Below are 14,132 nucleotides of genomic sequence, written 5' to 3' on the forward strand. Positions count from 1 at the left end.
TTAGGAAGGAGAATGCACGAACACAGTTTTTTGTTCTGGTTGATAGTTTGATAATCCTGACCGTGATTCTCTGATGCCCTCTAGTGGAAAAGTTCTACAATGACACCAGGATGCACAGATTTACACCAGCAACCAAATCTAGTTTGTTTATGTCTAAATCTAGTGTGTTTGCTGCAGTGAAGATTTGTGACCTTTATGCACATTCACACTTCATGATACTGAGGTCAGTATCAGCTCGCCTGCAGCAAGAAGATGAAAGAAAATCTTGACGCTTTGGCATGTAGAAATAATTCTCCAACTCAAATTTATCTCTAGGAATGCATTCCAGCCACCTGTGCCTACTGTGGGAATCTCCATTAACAGAGTAAATTACACCTGGGTTAATATTCATCCAATTTAGAGAATTAATTGTTTGCTTTGAATGATATGAAACATAAAAAAGAGGACTATTTAAAAATTATTGAAATCAAACAGACTAGGAGCTTTTTGTTTTAACGTGCCATTTTTTTTTTTTTAAATCTAGAAACAAAAAGAGAGTGTATTTAAGGGGGATTTATTAGGCCTTGTTATGGCACAGTGTACATCAACATGTATGATACACAAGGTTATATTTCAGGACAACCCCTCAACTGAAGTCACCTCAAGCTTGAGGTGTAAAAAGACAACAGATACCAAGAAGCATATTTTAAATTATAGTTCAAAATGACATTTACAACATGTGGTTGGTAAGAGTACAGTCCTTCAACTCAAGGTCAAATAAAGCTGGTAAAGCAGTAAAAACACACAAGCACCATTGTCTGGTACTATTCTATGTTCCTTAAACCAGACAACTTCAAATTACAAAAAAAAAAAAAAAAAAAACAGTGATGTGAACATTGTTTCATGACGACAAAGGTTAACATGTTGAGGGTTGTGCCCAGATCATAGCATAATTATTATATATATGGCTCTTTAGTTTATCACAATGTCCTACTTAGTATTCCCAAACGGGGAACAAAAAAAAACTTTAGGATGACTCAAGTTATCTCTGCCCTTTCAATAACTTTAGTTATCAAAGCAGCGTCTTCTCTCCTGCTTTGAGTACAGCTACATGTGATTCATATGAATAGATAATAATGCAAAATATATCCCCAATAAAAAATAACATAACACAAAATGTTTTCTATTCACAGTTGGATTCTCCCGAGTTGCTGGGGTGACACAAGCGCTATACAAGTGCAAGTGCGAAATACATGAGGAGTTTCAAAAAAGTGCTCTGTCCAGAAACAGGTGACTGGCTATGTTACAGAAAATGTACAACTTTTACAGAAATTATATGAAAACAACCATAAAAATACAAAAAGAAAATGTACAAACATGATTGTATTTCCTTGACTTGCTGAGCTTTTGCAAATAGGACACGTTGCATGACAGTAGTATGACAGTAACTGCAGTATTTGACATTTTACCTACTTCATTATAAGCACATCCTTTAAGTACACTCAACTGGTTTTCTGTAGCAAGAAAATATATTCACTTTTTTTTTATAAAAGATAAAGTAAAAAAGCAGCATATTTTGTAATCTAACTCAGAGCAAATATAGTCAATGAGGGGACTTTGGTAAACAAAACATATTGCTGAGGCATCAGTATGTACAGCATATGCAGATTTTTTTTTTTTTTTTCACATTTTACAGCAAATCTATTTTAAGTCAGCCTAATAGGTTATGAGAGCCATACATGTATTCACTGTGCATGGGCCATCACAGGTTAAAAACTGCATATGTACCATAAGCTGCCAGCTGGATACTTCAGTGTTATTCAAAGTGATATACATACATGATCTGTATTGCACACAGCCGCAGGTGTCCTCCAGTCCATGGGGGATCAATGCATACTCATTTTCACGTTGAACAGTTTCATATTTTTTGCTGCACAAAGGTTTCAAGCTTTATAATGATCCGTGCGGTACATTCCATCACCCTCATTGCTACCTCAGATGTGTATCTGTCGTTGGGAATCTGTGGAAATGGCAGGAGATCGGGGTAGCGAGTTCGCAGGCTGTCCACACCGTACCCCTCCAGGATCTGAACGTCGCTGACAAGGCCTGTTAAGTGGGAGTTGTACTCCTCCACTTTTTGAGCCAGAGCAGTTGGTTTCACATCTTTGTCAGATTTTCCTCTGACTGCATAGTCAGCAGCTATCAGTGCAAGCTTTGTGGCCAAGTAGCATTTGAAACAAACCCACTCGTTAGCATTTTTATGAAGATCATTGCGAGCAGCAGAGTAGTTTGCTCTGGCTTGCCTCAGCCACCTTCGGGCTTCCACGGGGTTTCCAACTGTCTTGAACGTTGGTGGCACGAAGAAACGGTGAGAATGTGATGAACCTGCATAGCTTGTGTAATGTTCCCTGAACTGTTGCCTTTCAGACTTGTGACTTGTGGCTTCCTGGTTCCACGATGAATAAAACCTTTGAAATGAAAACTTCTCTGAGTGGAAGCGGGTTGACGATGAGGAGAAGGATCTCCTGGAAGCCCTGTCTGTATTTTGCTGATCAGCTAAAGACTGTTTCTCCATCCTGTTGATCTCATTCTGTAAATGCTTGAAGACTTCGGTGGCAATATCCAGATTCTCTGCATTTTTGTCTGGATGCCACTTGAGATACAATCGACGGATTATCTTTTTTCTCTCTGTCTCAGGAAGCTTCCAAGCTTGTTCAACGACTAAGGTCACTTCTTTCAAAATCTCCGGCAAAGCATGAAGTTTGATCTTTTTGGGAGACTGTTTTTGAGGAGGAGGACGGAGGTTTTCTTTGCCAGCAAAAAGAGGAGGGATCATGCGGAGACCAGGGGAACGACTGTCTGAGCTTATTGGAGTTGATGGGGCACTGGTGTCTCGCCCATGGCTGCTGTCATCTTGTCTTGAAAACTTGTACAAATCGAGGGAACTGACGATTTTGTACTCACTGTAACCAATGTCGATCTGGAAGCATTTCCCAAGGAAACTTGTGTTTTCCTCTTCTTCTCTTTCCACTTCCTGAACGATGATGGCGTAAGTGTAGGTGGGCTGATAGGATCCATATATGTCTCCACCCTCAGAGTCAACAAGGTAGCCCACATATTCTCCTGGATAGAATACATTCATTGGATCCATGAGAAGTGTATGATGTATCTCAGCTGGTATCGGGGTTCCAGGGAGGGGCAGCTCTAGTTGTGAAGGCTCTGTAGAGTCATACTTAACACCAAGGTTGTCCAGCTTCTCTGTGATTCTGTAGATGTCATTGCAGCCCAACATGGCGATCAGATAGGATGTGTCAGAAATCAAGTTGTCTGTAGCAGACTTCAGTGTCATAGCAAGTGCCAAAAGAAAGTTAATGTCTTTGCTGTCTGAATGCTGGATGTACAGGTGAATCACAGCTGTCCCATATCTCTTGAGAAAGGCAAGTGTTTCACTGCGACTGTGTGGGATCGGACTGCATCCTTTTACTCTCAAAGTTGTCTGGAGTTTTTCAAAACAGGACACTTTCAGTCCTTCACAAAGTGCTTTGCAGAGTCGTATGGCCTTTTCTTCATTCACAAGGTATGCGTTGTCATTCTCATGTTTCATTATTCTGATCAGTCCAGTGATGAACTGCTCTGATGACAGCAAAAGCTGAAGCCGACCTTGTAGTGAGCAAAGAGCTCCAAACTGGCACATTTTTGGAGAATCTTCATCAAGTTGCTCTTCGAGAATGCTACTCAACAGTCTAGGCCTTAGTTTCTGTGGAAGTAACATGATCAGCTTTGTGTGGAAGGCGTGATCTTTGCCCAGATAACATTGGCTCATGTCCACAAGCATCTGAACCCCAACATTACCCTGAATTCTGCTCTTGTAGTGTGGGGCATCGTCAAACACCAAGCTATTGGATTTTGCCAATCTGCCATCGTGGCTTGGCAGATAAAATATCAAATCTCTGAGACTCTCCAGGTCTTTGCGAATTTCCACTGGATCATTATGAAGAGACTTGAACAACCCGGACACAACCCTTTTCACTGTTCTCATTTCATTTGGGTCAAGCTGCTTTCCTTCTGAATTTCGGAAGATTCGCCACAACACTTCAACATATTGTTTGGTTGAAACAACATCTTCTGTGCCCAGAAGTTTAAACAGCTGATGAAAAGTACCCAGTTCAAGAGGCAGTTTGTACAAGTAGGGTTTGAAGTCAGATTCATTGTCCAAATTAATGACAACTTCTTCAGGTTTCAGCAATTTCCATCCTTCTTCAACCATGACAAAAGCCACCCCACGGAGCTGGTAACGGAAATCTCTTTTATCTGCATTGAGGAACTCGTATGTGGATCTCAAAACTTTGTTCCTGGTTTTCACCATTTCATCATCTGGATTGGATATGTTGCAGATGTTCTTGCAGTTGCTTATGACCTTCTCCAGAGGGGGGTCCAAGTTGACACCCAACATATTTAGCACTTGGTCGAGCTGTTCCTGTCCAGTGACAGCGCTCTCCTCCTGGTCCTTTATGCTTGAAGGTGTAGCTTTCTCAGGCAGAATTGGACAAGATGTCCAAAGCAAGTGAATAATGTCTGTTTGCTTGAATTTTGGATTGACCTGAGACCCACTGAAACGAATCAGAGGAAGTGTGCCACTTATTTCTTGGTACTGAGAATGAAGCTTGATGAGTTCTTTGGGGGCTCTCTCAGGGCACAGGAATGGTATCATTGAGAGCTCCTTGAGAAAAGTACCCTGGAACAGGTCTGTCCTCTCATTGAAAATATGGTTTAAGAGAACATCCACAACGATTTGGACTTTTTCTTTTGTCCAGTTCTCTGTTTGGGCCTTGATGCTGACCTCTTTTGCAAACTGAAGAACTTGCTGCTGTGACACTTCATGTTTGAGACCAATATTTCTCAGAAAAGTTATCCATGAGGTGAGCAACAGTGTCCCATTCTTGGGTTTTGAGACTTGCTCTACTTTCTTAAAAAAGTCATTTGGTATGAATGACTTTGCAGGTAGCATTACTTCAAACACCTTCACTGTCTCGTCAGAGAAGAACTTGGTTGGCCTGAGTCTGTTTGAGTAGTCATAGATGAATGACAATCCCTCCAGTTTCTCATACAGTTGATCCTTCATCTCACATGGTTCTTCCATTGACAAAAGTCTCTCCTTCAAATAGACAATGTGTTCAACTTTGGCATCATAGGAAAGACTGTCAAACTTTGGTAGGAGATGTTGAAGGTAAATTTCTAGGTCATCAATTGGCATACAGCCAAGGAAGGTGTACAGGTCTTTCAGCTGCGGACTGTCAGCAAGAAAGGAAACAGAGGTTGTGTGAGCCCATTTGTCTATGTCTGTAGACGGGATGCTTTTTGCAAGGACATAGTTTGCCCCATAGTTCGCAATGCTGATGTATCTCCCACTAACTGATTTGAAACATGGGAGAAGTTTCAGGCTCTGTATATCTTGTTGTGTGAGGTTAGCCAGGTTGCAGTTGAAATACAACAGAAGAGCCTCAAAGTCCTTGTCAGTCAGGTTTGCTGATTTGAATGCAGATGTTTGAATCATGTATTCCACAGCTTTCAGAACACTTGATGGATTTTCAATGTTTGCTGTGTATTGAGTCAGAAACGGCATGATTTGATTCTCTTTGCAACAGATTTTGTTCACTGCAAGCTGAATGCATCCTGCTTTCATTAGGGGGTGAAAGGCTTTGTCATTTTGGCCTTGTGGAAATATGGCAATGTTCATCAAGCTCAGAGGTAAAAGCACATCATGTTCGGGAACAACAAGCTTTTCTCTTGCCATGAACTTGATTCCAGGAAGCAAAGCCCAGTCTTTCAGAATGTCAAGCACTGTGTCGAAGCTGGGTTTAACATCCACCTGATCCTCCTTAACAGCGATATTCTCACTGATGAAGTTCCACACATTCTTCAGCCAAGATTCACTTGCAAAGGTGTCTCTCCATCTTACAGGGATCCTTGTTCGATACTCTCTTGGAAGAACAGACCCTAGCAGGTCACCAAAGCTGCTGATGTCAAACACCTTTGCAGCTCCTGCCTGTAGCAGGATGTTGCTGTACTTCATGTACAATGTATTCATAAACATTTCTTTCCTTGACGATATCAGCTCGTGATGTGTTGTCAGAAACTTTGGTTTCTTGGAATCAAACACCTGAAGCATGTTGTCCATTGTTAACAAGAGGGGCAAACCCTCAATTTTCACTTCATCCACTTCCACATCTTTGAAGCAGTAGTCAACTAGAAGCTTCAAGTGATGGGCTAGCTTAAAGCTTGACTGTTGGAGACGGCAAGGGAGTTTTCCAACGTGGCAGGATGTGTCTGGTGATGAGAAAGTGTGAAGAAAGTTGCGGACATCACTTGGTGTAACATAACTAACTGGAATCCCTGCATCATCCAAACAGAAGTAGAGATTTGCAGTCTCATCACAGCTGTGGACCAGGTTAAAACCTATATCAAGAAGCAAGGTTTTCAGTCTGTAGACATTTTCAGCCACAGACTTCCTTGAAGTAATGTTGTACTCTGTGTTTTTCAAGTGATGAAGCTCATCTTGTAGCAGATTGTCAAAAAAGGCTCTACCTTTGTTTGCAGTGGATGTGTTCACCCATGAAATGTAAACGACAGAGTGCATGTCAGAGTTGTCCATTTGTGCTGCTCTGACAACAGGAAGTAGACGCTTGAGGTCAGCATGAATAGAGTTGTATACTGCTTTAACCAGGCAGTACCAATCCGGCTGTATATCAAGTCTGTTGACTGGGAAGAAGAACAGATACTTCCGCAATGTGTCTTTAATAACATGAAGTGGTGTTCCTTGTAGTACAGTCATGGTGGGATCAGGACCTGGGAAGTATCGACGTTTAAGCTGAATCAGCAGCTCCACACAAGCAGGGGCTATCAGTGATGTCATCAAATTGTTATTCCAGTCACTGCGTACCCCCACTCCATTGTCATCTCTCCACAAGTTTCTTCTTGCAGAGTCTAGGGCAAAATGCCCATTGACATGAAAAGGTAAGCCAGTCTCCAGTGAAAGGGGCAGGAAGCAGAAAGCTCTGTGGGGTTTTTTGTAGTTGTGGCTTACACATGCAGCTACTCCTCCACGTGGAAACAGAGTTATGTCTTCATTTTTGTGAGCTGAGATCACACTTTTTGAAACATTTTCAATGTTAGGGAAGCCAGATCTGTTGCAGATCATCCATGTAGTCAGATTTCCATCAGTGTCCTCTATGTCCATTGTGTAGGTTATTTGTTGGACTGGGATAGCAGTGAGCTGCTTCTTTTTGGTCACACTGTCAATGACAGAGGCATGAAACTGTTTACGTTTCAATCGATCACCATCTGTTATTCTGGCTGTCACAGAATACAACACTTTTAGTTCACCAGATGCATTATCAATTTCACAGATTGATATTTTCTCCATGTGGTTGAGAAACATCAGAAGCTCTGCGCCATCAGTTTTTAGCTTATCCAAAAGGTTTTGCACCATTCTGTCAGATGCTGGAACAGAACTGATCTCTGACGTCTTTGCCATGTCCATAGAGCGGATGGGGAATCTGAACATTGTGCTGCGTTCTAACTTAAAATGAGCTCCCAAGTAAAGATTCAGAACATCAGAAAACTGAGATCTGAAGTCAGAGTCCAAGTCTCTAAACATTCTTCCAGGACTTACAGACGTAGCCCCAGGTGCATAATGCGCATGTGGATCGAAGATGCAAAGAATGTCATTGTTTGAGATGAAGGATGGACAGTCAGTTATGTGATAGACAGAGTTGAATCCTATGCCATATTGACCAGTTTTGCCTGGATTGGCCTCTTTTGTTCCTCTGCCGAGGTTCTGTATGCCTCTGATGTCATCCTCTGTGAATGGCTGATTGTTATATACACAGAGTGATGGGCCTTGCATTGGGATCCATTTATCATCAAATATTCTGTCTGTTGGGTGTGTCCTTGGATCAAAAACAAAGTAGATTTCTGTGGCTTTGGCATCATCTGCATTTTGAAGCAGCTCTTTTAACATTTCTTTTTCTGATGGATAAGCATTGAGAATGCTTTTGATTCTGCTTGTGAGTTTTTCTTTTTGTCCAAACTCACTCCCAAGAGTCGAGAAGCAGACATTTGAGGCGTATCTCTCCAGTGCTTTGTGACGCTTTGGGACTGCTCCTAATTTTACGGCAACCTCTCTTGGAATATCCCCATGACAGTATTTCACAGCAGTGTCTCTGACTTTGATCCACGGGCAGTCATTGTAGCATAGTGATTTTGATGGCTGCAGTGTTAGGTTGGAGTCAGGTAACAGAATTCCACCATAATGCGCTTGGCAGTATTCTTGGTTTTTGTCTCGTATTAAGCTCCATATTCCTTCACTAATAATTCTGCGACACAGCTGGAAGTTTTCCTCAGTGAGTGCCTTTCGCCCACATTCTTGCTTCACACTTTCAAGAACTGCTGAGAAATCCTCAACTGTGAAGCTGGGTTGTACACCAACATTTTCAAAGAGCTCACGACAGCTGTTTCTGTATTTGTTAGGGAGCTGATACAGATGTGGAGCTGCATCAAAATTCAGATGGAATGAAACTTTGGAGGGGCTGACATATGTGTTCTCCACCAGGATGGAGTTGAAGGCTTTTAGTTCTTCAGTTATTTGACCTTTTGCACTTTCATCCTGTAGCATTTCCTCATGAAGGTACTTGTAACAGGCGTTTGTTATGTTTTCCTGATACAGAGTGACACCATCAAACGACTCAGACAGTTTTTTTAGTTGACTGATAACCAGTCCAACTGTGGGCTTCCTGATTAGACCAAGACAGTCCTTCACAGCCAGTGACATTGCGCCACAACCTTTGAAGGATGGGGAATTCTCATTCAGGATTGGCTTCATTAGACACACTGTGTCTTGATGGTCAGTTGTGAAGAGCTCTCTAGCTGAGAACATTGTTGATGGGGAGAAGTCGTTCCCATGCCATGGTAGAGAGAAGCCTGCAGGCCTTGTCAGGAATGGAAGAAACTTGATGTCCTGTAGCTTCTCTAGGTGCTCAGCTGCTCCTGGATCCCTCATCTTCAGTTTCTCGTCAATGAGACTGAGGAGAATACTGCTACGAAAGCACGCAGCTGTATGATCATTTTCATTGAGGTCACTAACAGAATGAGCACGCTCAGTCAGGTCCTCCCATGACAAATCATCTTTCACCATGCCTAACTGCACTAGCTTTACGAGACACACAGGGTTTACATAGTCTTTAGAAGTGCCTTCAGGAAATCTTCCATCATCAGTGTTGTACAGTTTAGCAACTCTTCCTTCTGGGTGAATGAGTTTGGAAGGTAAAACCAGTTCCTTATTGGGGCCAGAACATGGGATACAAGGAGTAACCCTGAGGATGGATGCAAAATCCTCTAGCTTCTCATTTAAGACATAGTGCATCAGGGGATCTCGAAGCTCTTTGTCAATTTCCTGTATGTGAGGGAAAAAGACATCTGTAAAGAACTGCTTCTCTGTCAGGGTGTTCTCCATCAACTTTCCTTTACATCCAGCATCATCAAATCCCTCCTTCACCCAGTCAGGCAGCTCAACAGCACATAGGTTTTGTGAGCCACTCTTCTTGAGATATTTCAAGAATATCTTGAAAGCTGCAGGACCAATGTCTGGCCTACAGAGCAAGGCATCGTCAAGAAATCTGACATACTTGATAGACACCCAGGTTTTCCCATCTGAGAAAACTTTTGCTTGCTCACTGTCACCCCCTTTGGCTATTTCTTGGTAGACGCCCTGGCTGACCAGTGTGAAGTCATCATGCACCTGACCTGGATCTGGCCATGCTGCATAGTAGCTGTACTCAAGTAGTTCTCCACTTTCAGCCATTGAACGTAGCATTGTGAGAGCTGCTAAATAGGCCTGGACAATGACATGTCTCATGAACACAGAGTTCCACTGCCCTTTGGTGTCGGTCTTCCAGATCTCTTTGCGGTTGGAGGTCACAGCAAAGCAGCCATTAATGTGTACCGGGAGGCCTGTTTTGATTCGAAGAGGTAAGTAACAAAACACCTCTCCAATTGGTGTGGCATTTGTCTTCACTGTCCATTTCCGATTCTCTTCCTCTGAGAGAAGAACAGCCACCCCTCCACAAGGCACTAATCCGAGTCTTTTTCCACTGTCACTAAGGGAAAACTTAAGTGCCTCATTTGCATCCATGCATGAACAAATGAGCCAGTTGGTAACCTCGACTGCCTTCTGGGGCATTTCATCTGTGAGTCTTCTCGTTTGAACTCCCTTAGCAGCCATCTCAAAGTACTGGTTGGGATCTTCCTCTGAACCTCTGAACAGTGGGGAGTGGAGATCAACGATGCGTTTGAACACATTATGAAACTCCTCCACCATGACGCGTATAATGCAGCCAGACTTGGGAACATCGGCAGGCACCCTGCTGGTGCTTGCAACTTTCTTCATAACCTTTGCTGCAGATTTTAGAATACTCAGAGGTCCATATGAGGCTTTAGAAGACCACACACTTTTGTTGATTGCAACAACATCTTGTGCTCCTGCTGGATTTGGTTCCTCAAATTTCAGGTATTTCAAGACCATGCTTCCAACATGCTGAGTGAACAGAATGAACCGATGGCCACATATGCTGAACTCATCAACGAGAGAATAGATGTCCGTGGTATTGTAGTAAAGACTACTGATTTCGCTTACTGATGCTTCTTGCTCTGTTCTGAAAGGGAGTCTGAACAGTGTTCCACTGTATTTGTATGGTGAGTCCTGAGCTAAGGGAAGCTGGCAGTTGAAAACATTAATGAAAGGTTTGAACTGATTGGGGAATTTCCTCAACCTCTTCTGTTGTTTGCTCCAATTGATTTTGATCCCTGGATTGGACCTGTCTCTGATGTGCTTGCTAATGTGATTGATGTTGGGATCAAACATGATCATGAATTCTCTGCTCATTATGATTGGGATATCAGTAATGTGGTAAACAGAGTTGAAACCCAAACCAAACTTGCCAACTTTGTCTGCTTCACATCTCTTCACTGATCCACCTAACCTTGTGATGTTCAAAAAGTCTGTATCTGAGAATACAGCATTGTTGAAAGACCACAGAGAGGGCCCATGGCAAGCAATCATGCCAGGGTCAAGGAGATTCTCTCGAATTTCTGTGTTTTTTCTCATGTCAATGAGGAAACTGCACTCTGTTGCACTTGCATCATCAGCATTCTGGAGCAGCTCTTTAAAAATATCTGCTACGGATGGATACTCCTCCAAAATGTTCTTTATTCTCACTGTCAGAGGTTCTTGTTGACCTGATTGTTCAAAGCCAAGATTCTCTGGGTTTATCAACCTCGTACTCAAACATGGTACCTTCAGCCACTCTGCAGTTTTCATGGGGATGTCATCATGGACCAATATAATTGGCTCTGAAGCATCTTCAAGTAAGTCATTCAAATCGTCAACCTTGATGTCACAGTAGGTACATTCATGAATGGGCTTCATTGCTAACTTGCTTGGGTCCTTGTAACAAAGAATCGGCACATGCATGTTTATGTCTACAGGTATCTGATTGTTGTACAGCCATCTCAGGATGTTGATCAAGAGTAGAATGTCATGCTTACTTTCTTCCTTGGTGATTTCTCCTTCACATCTTTGTCGGATGGTGGCGATGACTTCAAACACATGGCTTGAGAGAACTTCTTCAACTGAACCACAAAACTTGAAAAGCTTGTGGAACTTTCTAATTGTCTTTGGCAGAGAGTACAGGTAAGGCTGCAAGTCTAGATCAAGGAGAGGTTTTAGGACCGTATGGCCCGGTGATGAGAATGTCTTTCCTGTCCACACCCAATCAAAAGGTAGTGATTTCATTGCTTCTCTTGCATCCTCAAGATGAGCCTGCATGAAGCCGTAAATCTCAAACAGGATCTGTTGGAACTGATACCAATCCTCAGTGGTGAATGCTTGAGATTTATGCCAGTCATTGACTGCTTTCAAGTGCTGTAATACTTGATCCACTTGTGGCTCTACACTGAGTTTCAGTGCCTTCTTCATACCTGTAGACATGTGTTCAACCACTGCCACTGAAGATCCCACAAGAACTGCATGGGATATTTCACACATCTCTGACAAACAGCAGATATTAAGAGTATCTCCAACCCAAGCAAGTGATTTAGGGTAAGTTAGAGGTCTTTCCTTACAAACAGGCACCCATTTCAGTTTTAGCAATGATGTTTGAGCATCAGCTGATTTGACCAGCTTGGTCTGTTTGTTAAGAATTTGCAGGAGTGTTTTTGCCTTTTTGATGATTGACTCCCACTCAGGTTCCTCACTTCTTTGCAACTGCTCTATCTTCTTTGCCACTTGAAGTGCATCTTTTTCGCTGAGCTGTACTTCATTTCTTAGTCCCAGTTGCCTGAGTGAATGAAGAATATCAGGAGAAGATGTGAATGTACTTGTGGGAAACCTGGTTTTCTCTTCCATGTAGAACAGATGCTGCAGAATCTCTAGCTCAGGATCAAAAAGATCTGAGGCTTTGACTGACTTTCCACAAGGCAACTGAATAAATTTAAGAGCAGAGAGCCATCCAATCACAGATGAGTTTTCATTCTTTAAAAATGCCAAATGTTTAAGAGCCCAGAGCATGATTTGGGTTGTCTCATCAGTTGTGTAGAACCCTCTCTCAATATCCTGAATAATCAACTTCAAACATTCTGTTGTTTTTACTTGTTGAATATTTAGCATCTTGATGAGGCGGATTGATTCTTCGTCAGAGCAAGTGACAAGATTTTCGGATAACTTAACATCTGGTGGGTACTTGGCTCTATGATGTAAAGCTCTGGCTCCTCTCAGTGATGTAAACCCTGGTGTACCCCCTGAGAAGGTCCCCACTTTCTCAAAGATACAAAGTTCAAGCAGTGTATGCTTTTCTTTCTCTGTGATGTCAGATAGTCCTGCAAGAAAGCCTCTGAGTGCGATCTTCTCTTTGACTGAGAAAGAAGAGACTTGGCTAGATAGACGTTGCATTGACAGTCTATCCATAATTTGCAGAAGCAGTCCAGGAGAGGATGGGTGGATGTAGTTCTTTAGCAGAGGGTGCTGCAAACATGGATCCAGCCTTTTTATCACTACTCCTCCAAGCTTCTCCATGATGTCAAGAAGGTTTTCAGAAAGCGGCACCTCTTCCTCATCCACAAGAATTATGGGGGATGGAGTTTTGAGACGTAGAAGCTTAACTACATCCATGCTTTCCTCAAGTGGCACAAGTGGGATCAAAGGCATGTCTTCAAATGTATACAGGTCATCAGCAAAATTTATATAGAGATGCTTCCAAATCATCTTTAGCCAGGACACCGTGGGATGCTTCAGCTCTCTGTTTCCAGGTTCCCATTGGACACTAAAATCTCTAGTTGGCCAGGCTGTTGAAAGGATCTCCTTGATGAGTCGAGCTGATCGTTCAGGGTTTAGTAGTTGTAGCTGAGTGCAGGGTCTTCCTATATTGACAACAAAGAAAATGCAAATAGCGACAGTTATTATTGTAGACATTACTGAATACTTACAAGGTAGTTTGAGATTTCTTGCTATTTCATGACGTGGCAACTCCAGCTTCAAGTGCACTTTTGCATATACACCTTAACCTCTTAAGCCCTGGCCATATTTTCAGAAAAAAATTCTTTAGCACACCTGTGGGCCGACCGGGCTTAAGAGGTTAATGCAGTAAATGTAATGCAATGTACGCAAGTCTGTATGCACTCTGTCTAAAGAATTTTTTTCTTACACTCTGACCCAGTTTTGTTTCGTTCATTAAAAAAATCACAACAGATTTCAGTTCAGTTCTAAGTATTAAAAAAAATTAGAGAGCAACACAGGATAAACAGATTCACTTTAAAACAAGTTTTGAAAAAAAGGTAAATAAATTAATAGTCTAGTAAAGACAATGCAGTGATATTGCTGTTGTAAGCCATGCAAACACGCACACACAAACCTTGTTCTGTACACACACACACATACATGATGCTATACTATACTGTACTACATACACTACACTTATAATAAATTCCTTAGAATCTTGAAATGTTCTTATAATTTCAATGTAGTGTAAACTGTTTTTAATACGTAACTTGTTAAAACACTTTAAATCACAAAGTGTACCATGAAACATCAAATGAATCCCGTA

The 14,132-nt window shown here is 42.0% G+C and overlaps 1 protein-coding gene across 3 annotated transcripts in view; it reads right to left on the reverse strand.

Annotated features, from left to right (window-relative positions):
• Nucleotides 1-537: 537 nt before the first annotated feature.
• sacs (sacsin molecular chaperone) overlaps nucleotides 538-14,132 on the reverse strand; it is a 31,167-nt gene continuing 17,572 nt past the window's right edge. For all 3 annotated transcript variants that reach the window (XM_022197234.2, XM_051957730.1, XM_051957731.1), the window contains exon 11: nucleotides 538-13,449. In XM_022197234.2, coding sequence (XP_022052926.2) covers nucleotides 1,898-13,449 — 11,552 coding nt within the window. In that variant the 3' untranslated portion in view covers nucleotides 538-1,897. The remainder of the gene's footprint in view (nucleotides 13,450-14,132) is intronic.

Source organism: Acanthochromis polyacanthus, chromosome 13, assembly GCF_021347895.1.
Source record: "Acanthochromis polyacanthus isolate Apoly-LR-REF ecotype Palm Island chromosome 13, KAUST_Apoly_ChrSc, whole genome shotgun sequence".
Taxonomy (NCBI): Eukaryota; Metazoa; Chordata; class Actinopteri; family Pomacentridae; genus Acanthochromis; species Acanthochromis polyacanthus.